General features: G+C 39.9%; 1 protein-coding gene across 1 annotated transcript; it reads right to left on the bottom strand.

The window, feature by feature from the left end:
- Window positions 1-18,107: 18,107 nt before the first annotated feature.
- LOC132607724 (uncharacterized) lies at window positions 18,108-18,941 on the bottom strand. Its single transcript, XM_060321802.1, has 3 exons — window positions 18,820-18,941; window positions 18,612-18,777; window positions 18,108-18,467 (listed from the first exon to the last, which is right to left on the bottom strand). Exons 1-3 carry the CDS (start codon window positions 18,939-18,941, stop codon window positions 18,108-18,110), a joined length of 648 nt encoding a protein of 215 aa, XP_060177785.1.
- Between the last annotated feature and the right edge of the window lie 362 nt (window positions 18,942-19,303).

Raw genomic sequence — 19,303 nt, 5'->3', positions numbered from 1 at the left:
TGAAATTGAATGTCAATTCATGATTAGTTTTTAGTTATTTTATGAGTTTAGCTTATTTAGACCTTGGGTAAAGTAAATTTAAGTTCAATTTCTAATTTTTCCCTTGGGCCCAAGGTTACATTTTGGGTTGGGTTTTTTAATTTCCGTTTAGAGAAGTAATATGGGTGTCCATAAATTCGTATTCTAACGTAGTAAATTTAAGTTCAATTTCCAATATTAATTTTTTAGACTCTGATTAGAGAAGTGTTTGTAGTTTATAAATATTGACGGGGAACGCATGATAGGCCTTCGGGCATGGTTGTGTTGATAAATCCACTGGTTTGGTATGGATGTTACGTGGTTCTGTCTCAATGTTTGGATTATATTTATGATTATTGATTGATTCTAGCTTCATCACACGATATATATCTTTATCTCATGGAAAAGGAAAGACAAAAATAACAACTTGAGTTGTGATCAGTATTCTTGGCATGCATCGATTGATTCTATGATTTGTGATGTTGTTGAAATTGATTCCATGGATGACATGCTTTCCATAGTGTCTTATTTGATGTTACGGTGGTAAAAAGATCGTGATATGGTCGGGTTTGCAGGAAAAGGAATAATGTCTTGATTTGAGATAAAAGAGTGATTGATAGTCTCCGAGGTCTTTGCCGGAGAGTGAGTTATAGCTTCTGATGTCTTTGCCGAAAAGTAATTCTCTCTTCGAGGTCTTCGCCAGAAGGTAGTAAGAGGTACATGGACCTCGTGAGTCCCCCGTGGGTCATGACTATAAGGCATTGCCCTTAGCGTGGGTATCCGAGAGTGGAGAGATGGCCAGAGCATTGCATCACATTGCATTATATTCATTCATTCATTTATAATTTCTATTTGGTGATTACACACTCATTCTGAACTTTTACTTGAAGTATGAGTTTGTGGCTGTACTTGAGTGTCTTATCTACTTGTTAATCTTTATATTTTACCTGTATTATCTGATCGTTGTCGGCCTATGATGCCTACGAGTACTAGTGTTCTACTCATACTACTCTTGCTGCACTTTTGTTGAGTGCAGATTTTGATCTGGGTATCAGTTCAAGACCTTGCGACTGATCCTGAGGTGGTCCTTTGGGTGTCTTCATGGTGATCCATTATATCCATAAGCAACTGCGGACTTCCTCCTATCTTATATTCATGTCTTCCATTACTTACTAGACATTTACTAGTATTTCAGTATTTCAAATATTGTAATAATTGTTAGAAGCCCTTGTACAAGCTAAGACCTGGTTTTGGGTTGCAACAATTACATACTTCTATACTTACTTTTATATATAAGGCAAGACTATTTAGTGTAACTTCTGTATTTATTTCCGCGTTCTTTCAAGTAATCAAATGATTTTGTGGACGGCTCGCCTACCTGGTGGGACAGCATAGGTGCCATCATGACTCGCGAAATTGGTCGTGACAAAATTTATAGTAAAATAAGATGATTTGGCATAATATATAGTGCGATTAAATTTTTAATATCTTCTGTGTAGCAATCTAACAGATAAGGATTAGTCAAAACTTGAAGTTATCCATTTCAAACTTTGACTTGATTGCTTTCCTTTTTAATATTTTTTTACTTTGCCAAGAAAAATGTTAATGATGACATAATTGTATGGGTTGAAATGTGGCCCCGGGGACATACGAATAAATGGACACAAAAGGAATCCGGGGAGCTCTCTACAGCTGTCCCCCACTATCTCCATCCTACATTACATTCATCATCCTCGATCAGAGTTCTGCAACATGAATGAACGTTGGTGCCACAGCCACGTCCCATCATTCATACTTTAGGACTGCAATGTCTAATTTTGGCTTATATATGCTAAAGTGTGAAGATTAGAAGCATAAGAATGAAATCAGGACTGATTAAGCTTTATTAAGTTGTCAAGGGCAAAATAGTCTTCTCAGTTATTCAAAATCTAGTTAGGGACTTCACCAAGTTATTTATGAAACTAACTCACTGCACAGTTAGTTATCCGGATTAGTTAGTGAAGTTAGGAGATTAATTAGTTAATCTTATCTTCAAATCACTCATTGTATATATACCTACATATCCATCATTGTAAACATAACTCTAGAATTACATTTCACATAATGAATTACTCTCTTCCTTCTTCTTCTTCTTCTTCTTCTTCTTCTTCTTCTTCTTCTTCTTCTTCTTCTTCTTCTTCTTCTTCTTCTTCTTCTTCTTCTTGATGTTTGTTTCCCTTGTTGATCATCAATGGAGTTCTTATATGAACTCTGATTCAGTTCATGGTATCAGAACAATGAGTTGTTCTTCGAAAGCTCAATTCGATCCAACAATTTCTTTCTTCTACATTTTGAATTCTTGAATCAATTTTTCTGCAATTGATTGCTTCTCTTGAAATATTTTAATCTTTGATTTGTTGAGACACAATGGTGAATCAATCGAATCCAATTGAGGTCCTAGTCACTAATGGAGTTGCCGATTGTTCTACAGAATAATCAAGAACAACTGGTTCAACTCAAACCACACCTGGAGAAGAAGCAACACATAATGCTCCAACAATTGATCAAAGTCATCCTCTATTCCAAGAAACTACTGATGTCATTGGTGTTCGTTTGATTTCACTTCCACTGACAGGTACTAAAAATTACTCTCTCTGGAGTAGATCCATAAGGTTAGCATTGCAGGTAGGAATAAAATGGATTGGTAGATGGAACTTGGAAAAAAAATGTTTCGGGAAGAATTATGGCCCCAATAGGAAAGAGTAAATTCCATTGTACTATCTTGGATAGTCAACACTGTTGAAAGCAATCTTTTAAGTAGGGTTGTGTATGTTGCAAATGCTTGTTCTGTGTGGGAAGAGTTAAAAGAAAATTTTGATAAAGTTGATCAAGAATATTTGTTTTACATAGATAAATTGCAACCCTTGCTCAAGGAACTTCTTCTGTGTCAGTTTACTTTACTAAGTTGAAAGGTTTTGGAATGAATTTGAATCTTTAATACCTCCTCGTGGATGTAACTGTCAAAAATATAGGGATTTTGTGATCTATCAACAAAGGCTTCAGTTGTATCAATTTATGATGGGACTTAATGATTCTTATATTCGAGGTAGGAGCCAAATATTGTTAATGAACCCTCTTCCAACTGTGAATCAAGCATATGCTATGATTGTGATGATGAGGGTCAAAAGGCTACTGTGTCTAATTCTACAGGGTTGTTAGGTGCTGCATAAAACCAAGGTGAACCTAAAACAATGTACTAATCTAGACTTAATACTCAGATGTTTAAGAAGGACTTTAATATGCACTGTGACTTCTATAAGTTGAAAGGTCACACTAAGGCTCAATGCTGGAAATTAATAAATTTCCTCCAAACTTGTACAAGAAAAGGGAGTTTGGTTCAGGAGGACATGGAAATGCATCAACCTCTAGTGTTCAAACTTAAGGTTCTTATGTTCAAAATAGTCAAGGATCCAATAATAGTTGACTGTATCAATGAATGGAAAATGGGGGACTAGGTTAGATGAGGAACATGCCTTCGCCTGGAACCTCTGTGTTTACAAGGGAATATATGATCAAATCCCTCAAATGTTGTAAAACCAGTAACAACACTAGTTATGTAGGTGAAAATATAGCTGGTACTTCAGATCACTTCTTCAGGTAATGGCGCAGGAAGGATTAGAACATTTTTAGTATCTAATAACGCAAAAAGGATTAGATTATAAATACTGGTGCTACAAACCACATGTTTCAAACATTAACATGCTAATTAAGTCATCTATAATTGCAAATTCTAATCCTAGAAAAGTTTACTTGCCTAATGGAGATGTAGGACTTATCACTCACATAGGCACTAGTTCAATTTCAACTCAAAATATGCTGAAGAATGTGTTCTTATTACCTCAATTCAAATACAACTTAATTTCAATTTCCAAAGCAATAAAAGAACTGCACAGTGCTGCTTTATTTTTTCTTGACTTTTACATTTTTTCGGATCTCTCAAGTGGGTAGGTGGTGGAGATTTTTAGAGAGGATAGTGGCTTGTATCTACTCAACCAATCTAATAACCAAGCTAATAGTTCATCACAACAAATTCATACTACTTCATAAACTTTCAATCATGTATTAGTTTATGGCATAAGAGATTTGGGAATGTGTGCACTTCTGTACTAAATAAGATCCTACCAAATAAAGTAGGTAGAATATAAGAAGTAATAGACAAGGGTCATATTTGTCCAAGTGTTAAACAAACTATATTTCCTTTTCCTGCAACTACTATAAAGAGTACTGCTTGTTTGGACATTCTTCATATAGACATCTGGGGCCCCTATGAAACCCTTACTTTAGATGGACATAAATACTACATTACCATTGTAAATGACTATTCGAGAATTACATGGATATCTCTGTTAAGACTGAAATCTGATACTTGTGTAACTATTCAGTATTTTCTCACATTTATAAAGACTCAATTTGGAAAAACTGTTAAAGTGTGTAGAACTGATAATGGTACTGAATTTGTTAATGAGGTATGCACTTCCTTATTTAGAAATTGAGGCGTAATTACTCAAATAAATTGTGCTTATTCTCCTCAGCAAAATGGTGTGGCTGAGAGCAAACATAGACAAATATTAGAACTAACAAGGGCTCTTAAAATACAAGCAAATATTCATGTATAATTCTGGGGTGATTGTGTTCTTACTGAAGTATATATTATCAACAGGTTGCCCTCATCAGTAATTTGTATAGTAATTGGTTATGAGAAATTGCATAACAAGAAACCTTCATTAATTCACTTTAGAGTACTAGGGTGCTTGTGTTGTGCCAAAATTGTGAACCAAGCTGATAAAATGCAACCAAGGACAAAAATTGTTGTCTTTATGGGATATTCTAAAGTCCATAAAGGATATATATATTATATGATCTTGTTAACCAGGATTTCTTTGTTAATAGAAATGTTGTGTTCAAAGAAGATGAATTTCCTTTTAAAGCACAAAACAATGATCCACCAGTATTCAATCATATTGATACTCATATTACAGACACTACTGATTATCTAATTTTTAATGATCAAGATGTTTTTGAGACATGTGTAGCAGATATACAAAGTAGTTCAACTGCACAAACTAACACGAATGAAAGATTAAATATAGATAGTCAAGTAACAACTGAGCCACCAGTGCATACTCAACTCACAGAAATTCAAGCAGTGCCACAAAGTGTCACGCCCCAACTTGGAAAATCGTGCGGGCACCTACCATTTTCCACCTCGGTAGGCGAACTCTTTCCCAATTTATTCATTCAACACAATAAATTAAGCAAGGCAAATGAATATAAGTCTCAAACATAGATAATAATAAAGATAAAGAATAAGTGCGAAAATAATACATCAATCCCCAGGAATCTGTCTAAGGCCGTACAAGAGCCACTACCACAAATACTCTAAGTCTGAATATGAATACATGTCTGATAATAGAATTGTTACACCTCGGAAATTCCCCGTGAACGTACAATGAATAGACTAACGAAGAGGACGAGTATACGATGCTGTAATAAGAAGGGGACGACATTTGACGACCCTGAGTAAGATTTCAAAGGCAATTGCCATAAGAGATAGGTTATGCCCCAATGATTAATCATAGGTTTTGAAAATGTGAAAAGTTGCAGATTTGCATTTTGGCACAGTTGGTCGTAAAATGAAATACGGACCGTAAAATAATATACGGCCCGTAAACCACCATGTCGTATTTCAACTTACAAAGTTTCAACTTCCTGCCAAATGTTCAAATGATTAAATACGACTTGGAATACGGACTGTAAATCGAAATACGCCCCGTAAACCGTGAACGTAAATCACCATGACTTCAGCATACCTTTCTGGTTTTGATATGATTAAATACGACCACGAAATACGGCCCGTAAATTGGAATACAGACCGTAAATTGAGTTTACGATCACTGTGCACTTCAGCTACTGTTCATTCCGGATTATATTTTAAATCATTAAAAGAGACCCAAGCTCATTAAATTCATTTCATCTCCACGATATTTCTCTCTAGAAACCTCTAGAATACACACCACTCTTCATCTACAAGCAAACAAAGGAAATCAAAGATCAATATCAAGAACCAAAATGAATCAAGTGTAGGAAACTCATCAAAGCTCATCCAAGTTAAGGAATTTTAAGAAAAGTAAACTAGGGTTTTGGGTGCAAGTAGAACAATACCACTCAAGGCTTGCTCCTAAAACATCTAAGGTAAGTTTTATGGTATTTACATGTTATTTAGGGTATGGAAGAGTTGACACACTTGAATTATGGAAGGATGTAAGAAAAGGGTCATGAAAGTGTGAATAGTAGCATTGTTGAGTAAAGGGTTGAATTAAGCCATGATCATTTGTAAGTTGTGATTATAAAAATGTTATGAATGACATTTAGAACCTGAAATAAGTATTATACACGAGGAAATGCGATAGTAAGCTATAACCATAAATGTGGAGAAATTGAAGAGAAATGGTGGGTTGTGGTCAATGTATATAAATGATGATCGTTGATTGCAATATTGTGAATGTTGTTGTGAACGTTTGGGAGTTGATATAGAACATGGGAAGAGTAGTATAAACAAAGGAAGTGCTGCCCAATTTTCCCTAGAAATAGTAACGCGTTCTTATAGTCGATTAACTAACGATAATGCGAATTCTCTTTTGAATGTAGAAACGTGATGTCGAAGGAGAACAAGCAAGCGCTAGCTTAGTTAAACGTCAAGGGTATGTGAGGCTAGTCCTTTCTTTCTAATGGCATGAATATTCTAGCATGATTTCCTTTCTTCTTCATGAGTTCCTATATTTCGGAAAGCTAAAAGCCTATATCCATAAATGTCTATATAAGGTAAGAGATATGATATGATGATGCCATAATGATAATGATGTTGATTATTGTTCACACTCACCTTATGTACTAATTCCTTCAAGGTGAGACAGAATGTCAATGATTGCTCTGTAATGAGATCGGGGGATCACGACCTTACGTCACCCCGATAAAGTATAATCGATCTTGAGCCTTACACATGTACTATGATAAGATAAGCATGTTATGATGATGATGATAAAACACCGCGCCTAGTTTGTCGGGCAGTCACCGCTAAGGCGGGCAGCTATACACCATGGCCAGATGGCATGGGCAGACACCACTAGTGGGCGGCCTGAGATGATACCCCGGACGCGGGAGGCCTGGACGCAGGCTAGTGCTATGATTATCACACCGATCCGATATGGACGGCCAGCTTATACATTATTACACTCTACCTATATGGGCGGGCAGCTTGTACACTATGCATATATGATATGATGATGAGTATGAGTAAGACACCATGACTTATTTTCTTCATACTTGACATTCAGATATAGTTGCTTTATGTTGACATCTCTCTTTGTATCATTGTCTATTTCACTGTTTATGCCTCTCATACTCAGTACAATGTTCGTACTGACGTCCGTTTTCTTTGGACGCTGTGTTCATGCCCACAGGTAGACAGGGAGGAGAGCTCGACCCAGATTCGTAGTAGCTGTCAGCTGATTTGAGAAGCACTCCATTGTCCCGGAGGTGCTTATGATCATTCTTTTGTGTATATTGTTATGTCTGTGTATTTTGGGGCATGACGGGGTCTTGTCCCGTCCTTGTGTTCAGTACTCCAGTATAGGCTCGTAGATGCGCAGTGTGGGTTAGATTGTCTCACAAAATGCTTTTATGTATATGTATATATTATTTTGATGGTCGAGGGGCTTATGCATGTAAAAGTATTTTTTTGTGTTCTTAAATGAAAAGATAATTTTCTTATGTCCTAAGCATAAATTGATAAAAGAGCATTGAATGGGTAAGATGAGTAGCAGAACGAGTGGTGCTTGGTGGCTAGCCCCGGGTACCCGTCACGGCCCCTAGCTGGGTCGTGACAAAAGTGGTATCAGAGCAGTTCAGTCCTAGGAAGTGTCTACGAGCCGTGTCTAGTAGAGTCTTGTTTATGGTGTGTTGCGCGCCACGCTAATAAACAAGAGGCTACAGGGCATTTAGGAAAAATGACCATCTTTCTTCTTAACAGATCGTGCGATAGAGTTGTGTATAAGATTTTATCCTTCCTAATAGCGTGTTATGATTTCAGAATGCCACCAAAGGGAAAAGCTACAGCCGCCTAGAAGGGCAAGACTACGACAAAGAGGCGGGTAGAAAGAGAGCCTCCGATGAATATAGAAGAAGGAGAATCACATAATGAGGCCTTGTCTAATGCTTTCTCTACCCCACCTAATGTGGAAGAACAAGGAGGAGCTCCAGCTCCAATTCCTCTACCGGTTGCTCCGGGTCAACAAATGACCGAGGCCATACACCTATTGACACAGTTGGTTGCCGCTCAGGCACAGCGGTAAAATGTGAGTTCAAGTGATTGGGCAGCAAGTACCAAAGCCCGTGATTTTATGAGCCTAAACCCTCCGGAGTTCTTCGGGTCAAAGCCGGATGAAGACCCGTAAGGGTTCATAAATGAGATGTTGAGGACATTGAAGGTTGTCCATGCCTCCGAAACTGAATCCGTAGAGTTGGCATCTTATAGACTCCGGGATGTGGCAGTTTTATGGTATAACAATTGGGTATTATCAAGAGTAGAGAATGCGCCCCCTCCGGTTTGGCAGGAATTCGTGGATGATTTTACTCGTCACTATTTGCCACCCGAGGTCCGCCGAGCTAGAGCGGATAGATTCTTAAATTTGAAGCAAGGAGGTATGAGCGCCCGGGAGTATAGCATGCAATTTAACTCCTTGGCTAGATATGCCCCGACTATGTTGACCGACATGGGAGATCGTGTACATAGATTTGTGAGTGGCCTAGGGCCACATTTATTTAGAGATTGTTTGATGGCTTCCTTGCAAGATGGGGTGGATATTTCCCGAATACAGGCCCACGCTCAGAATTTGAAGGGGCGACAACAACAACAAAGAGGTGACCGTGATATCGACAGGAGGCAAGGCAAGAGGGCCAGATCTATGGGAGCAGGCAGTGATTATAGAGGGGATCAAGGCAGACATATTCTGGGTACTCCAGCCAATCAGTGACCAGTGCACCTTCTCGATTTGCAGGTAGGAGATTTGATCGTTCCTTCCGTTCAGGACAGGGCCAGAGTTCGAGGGCCTCAGATTCCCAGTTCAGGGATGACTATAGTCAGAGGAGACCCCCGTACCGCGATGCAGCCAGTGCGGTAAATTACATTCCGGACAGTGTCGCCAGGGTGCGGATGCTTTCTATACTTGTGGCCAAGTTGGGCACATGATGAGAGATTGCCCGTCGATGAATGGCAGAGTTGGAGTTCAGCCCACAGGCTCAGCCGCCGATTCTTCCTCAGCACGCCCGGCAGGGCAGATTCCCCAGATGTCAGCAGGTCGAGGTAGAGGCAGAGGGGCAACATCTACTTCAGGTGCCACTCAGCCCCATGTATATGCTTTAGCCGGACGGCAGGATCTTGAGTCCTCTCCGAATGTGGTTACAGGTACATTGTCTATATTTTCCCGTGATGTGTATGCATTGATAGATCTGGGTTCTACATTCTCTTATATCACTCGATATGTTGCTGATTGTATTGGGGTGAAACCTGAGCCAATCAAACCTTTTGAGGTGTCTACTCCGGTTGGTGATCCCGTGATAGCAAGACAAGTATATAAAAATTGTATTGTTGTGATATGTGATCGCCAGACCACAGCTGATTTGATTGAGTTGGAAATGTTATATTTCAACGTAATTATGGGTATAGATTGGTTTGCCTCGTGCTATGATAATGTTGATTGCCGATTGAAAATGGTTCGATTCCAATTTCCTGGAGAGCCCGTGCTTGAATGGAGGGGTAATGCAGCATCTCCAAAGGGCAGGTTTATTTCCTACCTTAAGGCAAGAAAGATGATAACCAAGGGCTATATTTATCACTTAGTTAGGGTTCATGACACCGAGGCAAAGTCGCCAACTTTCTAATCAGTTCCGGTAGTGAATGAATTCCCAGATGTGTTTCCAGACGAGCTTCCAGGTCTTCCCCCAGAAAGAGAAATTGACTTCGCCATTGATGTGTTGCCGGATACCAAGCCTATTTCTATTCCTCCTTACCGAATGGCTCCGGCAGAATTGAAAGAGTTAAAGGCGCAGTTGAAAGATTTGCTCGAGAAAGGGTTTATTAGGCCCAGTTCATCACCGTGGGGAGCACCGGTCTTGTTCGTGAGAAAGAAAGATGGTACCCTACGAATGTGTATTGATTACAGGCAGTTGAACAAGGTGAAGATAAAGAACATATATCCTCTTCCAAGAATTAATGATTTATTTGATCAACTACAAGGTGCCAAGTGGTTTTCTAAAATAGATTTGAGGTCGAGTTATCATCAAGTGAGGGTGAGAAAAGCGGATATCCCCAAAACGACCTTCAGAACGAGATATGGTCAATATGAATTCCGAGTGATGTCGTTTGGGTTGACTAATGCTCTGGCCGTGTTTGTGAATTTGATGAACAATGTATTCAGGCCTCTTGGACTTATTTGTGATAGTATTTGTTGATGATATTCTAGTCTATTCTCGCACGGAATCAGAACATGCAGATCATTTGCGAATCGTTCTTGAAATTCTTCGAGCTCGAGAATTGTATGCAAAATTCTCGAAGTGCGAGTTATGGATAAATTCTGTGACATTTCTTGACCATGTTATTTCAGATGATGGTATTAGAGTTGGCACTCAGAAAATTGAAGCTGTAAAGACTTGGCCAAGGCCTACTACGCCTACAGAAGTTCGTAGTTTTCTGGGTTTGGCGGGTTATTATAGAAGGTTCGTAGAGGGATTTTCATCTGTTTCAGCCCCATTGACGAAGCTAACCCAGAAGTCAGCCAACTTTCAGTGGAATGATGCTTGTGAGCGCAGCTTGCAGGAGTTGAAAGACAGATTAACCTCAGCTCCGGTCTTAATACTTCCAGAAGGGTCAGATGGTTATGTTGTGTATTGTGACGCTTCCGGTGTGGGATTAGGATGCGTATTGATGCAGCATGGTAGAGTTATTGCATACGCTTCGAGACAATTACGGGAACATGAAAAGAATTATCCAACCCATGACCTGGAATTAGCTGCGGTTATTCATGCATTGAAAATGTGGAGACATTACCTGTATGGTGTGGATTTTGATATCTATACAGATCACAAGAGTCTCCAATATATTTTCAAGCAGAAGGAGCTAAATTTGCGGCAGAGGGGTGGTTAGAACTATTGAAAGATTACGACGTTAGCATTCTGTACCACCCTGGCAAGTCAAATGTAGTAGCTGATGCGCTTAGCCGCCGATCAATGGGCAGTTTAAGTGAAATCCCTCCGGAAAAGAAAGAGATGGTTCATGAGCTCTATCAACTAGCCAATCTTGGAGTACGTGTAATTGATCCGTGTAATGCAGGGATTAGTATCAATGACCCCACAATTTCGTCCTTGGATATGGAAGTGAAAGAACGGCAATATGAAGATCCTCAATTATGTCGTTACAGAGGCACATCTCATGGAAAAGAGAAGTCTTCATTTGAAGTCTCTATGGATAGAGTTCTTAGATACCGAGGCAGGCTATGTGTGCCGAATATAGCAGAATTGCGCCGACGAATTCTAGAAGAAGCAAATTGTTCTCGGTATTCCATTCACCCTGGTGCAACCAAAATGTATCATGATCTCAAGAGAACATATTGGTGGGATGGCATGAAGAGAGACATAGCAGAATTTGTGGCACAGTGTCCGAATTGCCAACAAGTAAAAGTTGAACACCAAAAGCCAGGAGTCTTATTGCAAGCAATAGAAATACCTACTTGGAAATGGGAAGTGATCAACATGAATTTCATCGTGGGATTACCTCGTTCTCGAGGCAGGTATGATTCTATATGGGTGATTGTGGATAGATTGATGAAAGCAGCCCATTTTCTCCCAGTTAGGACTACATACTCAGCCGAAGATTATGCGAGGTTATATCTCAAGGAAATTGTGCGACTACATGGCATTCCGTTATCCATTATCACAGATAGAGGAGCACAGTTTACAGCCAAGTTCTGGAAGTCCTTTCAAGAAGGTCTAGGCACTCAAGTAAAGCTTAGCATGACATTTCATCCGCAGACCGATGGACAAGACGAGCGTACTATTCAGACCTTGGAAGATATGCTACGAGCATGTGTGCTAGATTTCGATGGTAGTTGGGATGACCATTTGCCGCTAATCGAATTCGCATACAACAATAGCTATCATTCCAGTATTCAAATGGCTCCATACGAGGCTTTATATGGAAGGAAATGTAGATCCCCAATCGGATGGTTTGAGATAGGAGAAGCACAGTTAGTAGGCCCTGAATTGATTCAGCAAGTAGTGGAAAAAGTTAAAGTGATCCGAGATCGATTGTTGACAACCCAAAGTCGCCAAAAGTCTTATGCAGACAATCGCCGACGAGACTTGGAATTTCGAGTTGGTGATTGGGTGTTTTTAAAGGTATCGCCAATGAAGGGGGTGATGAGATTTGGCAAGAAAGGGAAACTAAGTCCTAGATACATCAGACCATATAAAATTAGCCGCAAGGTGGGACAGGTAACCTATGAATTGGACTTGCCTTCGGAGCTTGAATCAGTTCATCCAGTCTTCCACGTTTCGATGCTCTGCAAGTGTGTTGGAGATCCCACAAAGATTGTCCCGATAGGTGATGTGCAAGTGACAGAAAAGCTAACCTATGAAGAAGTGCCTATTGCTATTCTAGACAGACAAGTGCGAAAACTTCGAAATAAAGAGGTAGCTTCAGTTAAAGTTTTGTGGCGAAACAATAACCGAGAAGAGATAACTTGGGAGGCGGAAGAGTATGAAGTTCAAGTACCCGCATTTATTCCAACCCCCAGGAGAGATCCAAGATGAAACGCCAACGATATAAGGTATGTACGCTTACGTTTATGCTTTTGGTCGTGTGTGGCCATAGATACGTTGATATTGTGATATAGCCCTATGAGGCGATGATATTATGGGTTATTGTGACAGGTTGGTAATGCCAAGTTACAGGGGAAACTCTGGCGAAATTTTCATAGAATCCCGAGTGTTTAACATTCGAGGACGAATGTTCCAAAAGGGGGGAAGAATGTTACACCTCGGAAATTCCCCGTGAACGTACAATGAATAGACTAACGAAGAGGACTAGTATACGATGCTGTAATAAAAAGGGGACGACGTTTGACGACCCTGAGTAAGATTTCAAAGGAAATTGCCATAAGAGATAGGTTATGCCCCAATGATTAATCATAGATTTTGAAAATGTGAAAATTTGCAGATTTGCATTTTGGCCCAATTGGTCGTAAATACGGACCGTAAAGTAGTATACGGCCCGTAAACCACCATGTCGTATTTCAACTTACAAAGTTTCAACTTCCTGCCAAATGTTCAAATGATTAAATACGACTTGGAATACGGACTGTAAATCGAAATACGCCCCGTAAACCGTGAACGTAAATCACCATGACTTCAGCATACCTTTCTGGTTTTGATATGATTAAATACGACCACGAAATACGGCCCGTAAATTGGAATACAGACCGTAAATTGAGTTTATGATCACTGTGCACTTCAGCTACTGTTCATTCCGGATTATATTTTAAATCATTAAAAGAGACCCAAGCTCATTAAATTCATTTCATCTCCACGATATTTCTCTCTAGAAACCTCTAGAATACACACCACTCTTCATCTACAAGCAAACAAAGGAAATCAAAGATCAATATCAAGAACCAAAATGAATCAAGTGTAGGAAACTCATCAAAGCTCATCCAAGTTAAGGAATTTTAAGAAAAGTAAACTAGGGTTTTGGGTGCAAGTAGAACAATACCACTCAAGGCTTGCTCCTAAAACATCTAAGGTAAGTTTTATGGTATTTACATGTTATTCAGGGTATGGAAGAGTTGACACACTTGAATTATGGAAGGATGTAAGAAAAGGGTCATGAAAGTGTGAATAGTAGCATTGTTGAGTAAAGGGTTGAATTAAGCCATGATCATTTGTAAGTTGTGATTATAAAAATGTTATGAATGACATTTAGAACCTGAAATAAGTAGTATACATGAGGAAACGCGATAGTAAGCTATAACCATAAATGTGGAGAAATTGAAGAGAAATGGTGGATTGTGGTCAATGTATATAAATGATGATCTTTGATTGCAATATTGTGAATGTTGTTGTGAACATTTGGGAGTTGATATAGAACATGGGAAGAGTAGTACAAACAAAGGAAGTGCTGCCCAATTTTCCCTAGAAATAGTAACGCGTTCTTATAGTCGATTAACTAACGATAGTGTGAATTCTCTCTGGAAGGTAGAAACGTGATGTCGAAGAAGAACAAGCAAGCGCTATCTTAGTTAAACGTCAAGGGTATGTGAGGCTAGTCCTTTCTTTCTAATGGCATGAATCTTCTAGCATGATTTCCTTTCCTCTTCATTAGTTCCTATATTCCGGAAAGCTAAAAGCCTATATCCATAAATGTCTATATAAGGTAAGAGATATGATATGATGATGCCATAATGATAATGATGTTGATTATTTCTCACACTCACCTTATGTACTAATTCCTTCAAGGTGAGGCAGAATGTCAATGATTGCTCCGTAATGAGATTGGGGGATCACGACCTTACGTCACCCCGATAAAGTATAATCGATTTTGAGCCTTATACATGTACGATAATAAGATAAGCATGTTATGATGATGATGATATAATACCGAGCCTAGTTGGTCGGGCAGTCACCGTTAAGGCGGGCAGCTATACGCCATAGCCAGATAGCATGGGCAGACACCACTAGTGGGCGACAGGAGATGATACCCCGGACGCGGGAGGCCTGGACGCAGGCTAGTGCTATGATTATCACACCGATCCGATATGGACGGGCAGCTTATACATTATTACACTGTACCTATATGGGCGGGCAGCTTGTACACTATGCATATATGATATGATGATGAGTATGAGTAAGACAGCATGACTTATTTTCTTCATACTTGACATTCAGATATAGTTGCTTTATGTTGACATCTCTCTTTGTATCATTGTCTATTTCACTGTTTATGCCTCTCATACTCAGTACAATGTTCGTACTGACGTCCGTTTTCTTTGGACGCTGTGTTCATGCCCACAGGTAGACAGGGAGGAGAGCTCGACCCAGATTCGTAGTAGCTGTCAGCTAATTTGAGAAGCACTCCATTGTCCCGGAGGTGGTTATGATCATTCTTTTGTGTATATAGTTATGTATATGTATTTTGGGGCATGACGGGGTCTTGTCCCGTCCTTGTGTTCAGTACTCCAGTATAGGCTCGTAGATGCGCAATGTGGGTTAGATCACGAGATGCTTTTATGTATATGTATATATTATTTTGATGGTCGAGGGGCTTATGCATGTAAAAGTATTTTTTTTGTTTTCTCAAATGAAAAGATGATTTTCTTATGTCCTAAGCATAAATTGATAAAAGAGCATTAAATGGGTAAGATGTGTAGCAGAACGAGTGGTGCTCGGTGGCAAGCCCCGGGTACCCGTCACGGCCCCTAGCTGGGTCGTGACAAGAATATTATCCCAGAATAGAAAACAAGACTAGTACCTAAGAAGAGGCATCCGAGCAGCGAATCCATCCAATGCTCACCCTGGAATACTCATCAGAAATCCTAGGGACTCAGTCATGGGGCGCAGAAGTCAATCCGGTCACAAACTCTGCACTCAAAAAGAGCGCAGCATGGTAGAATCAGTACACAACACGTACTGAGTAGGCATCATCGGTCGACAACAGTTAGAAAATTATATATAATAGAAATAGACTGAAAAAGTAAGCATGCCCACAATTAGAATGAACTAATCACAATCCAATTACCGATAATCAATAACAAACCACCAAGTCTTCTCAAACACCTCAAGTCTGCTATAATACTGATCCACATCTCAAGAACTACTATCAAGTACAAGTATCATCGAGAATCAATCATCAAGTACCATAATTAGAATGAGATAAATGCAATGCATATGCAATGATACACCCACGTTCCAAGCGAAATATCTTGTCGCCTCGACAGTCATGATCCATGAGGGACCGCTAAGTCCATGTACCTGCTGCGGAACGCACAGCCCAATCCAATATTCTGTATTGCAGAACGTGCAACCCGATCCCAGTTAGTGTTGAGGTACATGCAACCCGATCCCAGTTTGTTGTAGCGTGCAACCCCATCCCAACATTATATATATAAATAAGTGAATGCATGAGAACAATGCTAGCAAGAATATATAATCAATGGTGCCACACATGGACACAAATCTCGCTCACAATAACAATGTCACAATCCTTACTTCCTTTCCAACAACCTCATTCATGATAAATATGCTTTCCAATACACAAGTAATTACTAAGCATCAATTCTCTGCAATCAATCATGTGGTGGCGAGTTAACAACTCACAATAAGAAACACGCAATGGAACACAATAAGGCAATAAGCCATAAATCTCAATAATACTAACCTAAGTCTTTCATCCCAACTTCACACCCGAAGGTTTACAGGCTTTCTCCAATAATCACTAACTATACATAGCATCTGCTAACCGAAAGGTAAGTCGTAACCTACCTGAAAAGCCGAACAACAGCCTCGAACCGTCACACCTTGGCCTTGCCTTTCCGTAACACCTCCAAGTGCTCAAAGTCTATTCATAATAGAATTCTATATTAAAAACCATGAATAATGACACCCATATTGCTCTACTTCTAGCTAGGTCAACTTCTAACCCAAGGAAATTGGGGCAACGGGCCCACAAGGGTAAAGTGGGAAATTGAAAGATGGAACATTCAATAAAAGCTCTAGGTAATCAAACCAACTAATCATTTGCTAAAATAACTCAAGATTAAGCGTAATTTGGATTTTAAGCCCAACCCCGAAATTTGGGTATGAACCTTAATTCTTCAATACTCAAATTAATCATTAATAATGAAAGAAATAAGCTTAATAACAAGGAATTCATCAAACTCTATGGTTATTCTAGTCAATTTGACCACCAATTTCTATTTTAAAAGTCTAAATCCATATCAAGAAGTCTTGCACAAGACTCATCTTCCCTATCTTGATTCTAGTGATTCTAAGCATGGAATAGGAATGTAGGAAGGCAAATAACAAAGTCTAGGGTCATAAATCTTTCCTCCAAGAAGAATCAGTCTACAAATAGCGCTATTCTCCCAAAGAGTGCTTAGAAGAGTGATGAAGAATTGATAGGGTTTAAGGGACTTAACTTGGGAAATGAGAAATTATTCTGCTCGACTACGGCTACAGCGATCAAGGAGCCGCTGCAGCGCACGCGCTATGGCGCCCATAAGGCTCGCCTTCGCGGCTTTATTAAAAAGTCAGCATGCCACTATAGCGGCAGGGACTCGCTACATCGGCTAAACACAATAACTCCCAGTTCGTTATAGTCGTCCACCCAGCGTTATAGCGTGACCGCTATAGTGGTTAAGGCACCGCTGCAAAGCCTATACCAGAACCAGAGTATTTTGGTTTTTGACCAATCTCATCCCAATATTTGACTATCACCCGAGGCCCCACAGATACGAAACAAACATACACACACATAAACACGAGTTACCAATTTACTCGTGACCTCAGATTACCCAACGGAGGTTTAATTAACCAAGTCAACCCCCAAGGGCCTAAAGCCAAGTTCCCAACCCAAGTTTCAAAATGCTCCCAAGTGCTTTGGGAATCGAATCGAACACACTAGCAAGTCATAAATGACTGTCTGGACCTCTCGGAATTGACAGAGTTTCAAAAAAGGTCCGCGTACTCAAAAGTCAACTTTGGATAAAACGGATCCCACTTTGAGACTCAGACCTCCAAAAGTCACTCTAAAACCCACCGGATGACCTAGGGAAGGGTCAACATGGGTAAAAGGGTCATACGCACTGTAACGACCAATCAGGTCATTACATCAGATACCAATCAAATAATCGCTCATCCTCGAGTGACAGGGAGTAGACATGGGGAAAAGTACCTGAATCGACAAACAATTAGGGATATCTCTCACCCATATCGGACTCAGTCTCTCAAGTAGCCTCCTTAACGGGATGATGCTTCCACTGAACTTTGATCGAAGCAATCTCTTTCGACCTCAACTTTCTAACCTGCCTATCCAGAATCGCTATAGTCTCCTCCTCATAAGACAGATTCTCATCAAGCAACACAGAATCGCAACGAACTATATAGGAACCATCCGAATGATACTTCTTCAGCATGGACACAAAGAAAATCAGATGAACACCTGATAGGCCCAGCAGCAATGCCAACTCATAAGCAACATCTCCAACTCTATGAAGGACCTCAAATCGGACAAGGTACCTTAGACTCATCTTTCCCATCTTCCCAAATCGTATAAAACCCTTCATGGATGAGATCTTCAGAAGCACCTGCTCTCCCACTCCAAACTCTAAGTCTCAAACATTTCGGTCCGCATACATCTTCCGTCGACTCTGAGCTGCTGGAAGCTTTTCCTGAATAAGCTTTACCCTATCCATGGACTCTCTCAACAAATATATGCCCCACGGGCAAACCTTAAATGCATCAAACCAACCAATAAGGGAACAACACCTCCTACCATCAGTCTGGGGATGAAAAGCTATACTGATGTCTGACTGAGTACCCCACCCTTTCTGAAAAGCCTTCAAACAATTGTAAGTAAACTGGGTACCTCGATTCGAAACAATAGAGATAGGGACCCTGTGCAATCATATAATATCACGAATATAAATCCTGGCTAACTTCTCCGCAATGTAAGTAACCTGAACTAGAATGAAATGAGTGGACTTAGTCAACTGGTCAACATTAACCCAAACAGAGTCAAACATGCCCAAAGTCTTCAGAAGACCCACCAAAAAATCCATGGCAATCCTCTCCCACTTTCACTTGGGAATGGGCATCCTCTGAAGCACCCCACCAGGTCTCTGGTGCTCATACTTAACTTGCTAACAATTCCCACACCAAGCCACAAAATCTGCAAATCTCTCTTCATCCTCCCCCACTAGTAGTGTTGCTCAAATCTCGATATATCTTCGTGGCATCTGGATAAATAAAGTACCTCAAACTATGGGCCTCGGTCAAAATCAAATGAATTCTTCAATAACCCAAGGACAATCCTCAATGATGCTAATGCTCCTCCCTACTCTTTGAATACACCAAGATATCATCGATGAACACAATAATGAAGGAGTCATGAAATGGCTTGAAAATGCCATTCATCAAAGTC

This window comes from Lycium barbarum, chromosome 8, assembly GCF_019175385.1.
Source record: "Lycium barbarum isolate Lr01 chromosome 8, ASM1917538v2, whole genome shotgun sequence".
Taxonomy (NCBI): domain Eukaryota; kingdom Viridiplantae; phylum Streptophyta; class Magnoliopsida; order Solanales; family Solanaceae; genus Lycium; species Lycium barbarum.
Note: the sequence above shows the minus strand (reverse complement) of the source record. Positions and strands in the feature narration are given on the sequence as shown.

Excerpts from the sequence above, each read along its gene's own strand:
- LOC132607724 (XM_060321802.1), bottom strand. The coding sequence starts at position 18,941 with ATGGATTTTTTGGTGGGTCTTCTGAAGACTTTGGGCATGTTTGACTCT. Across the intron at positions 18,778-18,819 it reads GTTACTTACATTGCGGAGAA|GGTCCCTATCTCTATTGTTT; the intron begins GTTAGCCAGGAT and ends ATGATTGCACAG. Across the intron at positions 18,468-18,611 it reads GTTGGTTTGATGCATTTAAG|GTGCTTCTGAAGATCTCATC; the intron begins GTTTGCCCGTGG and ends GTGGGAGAGCAG.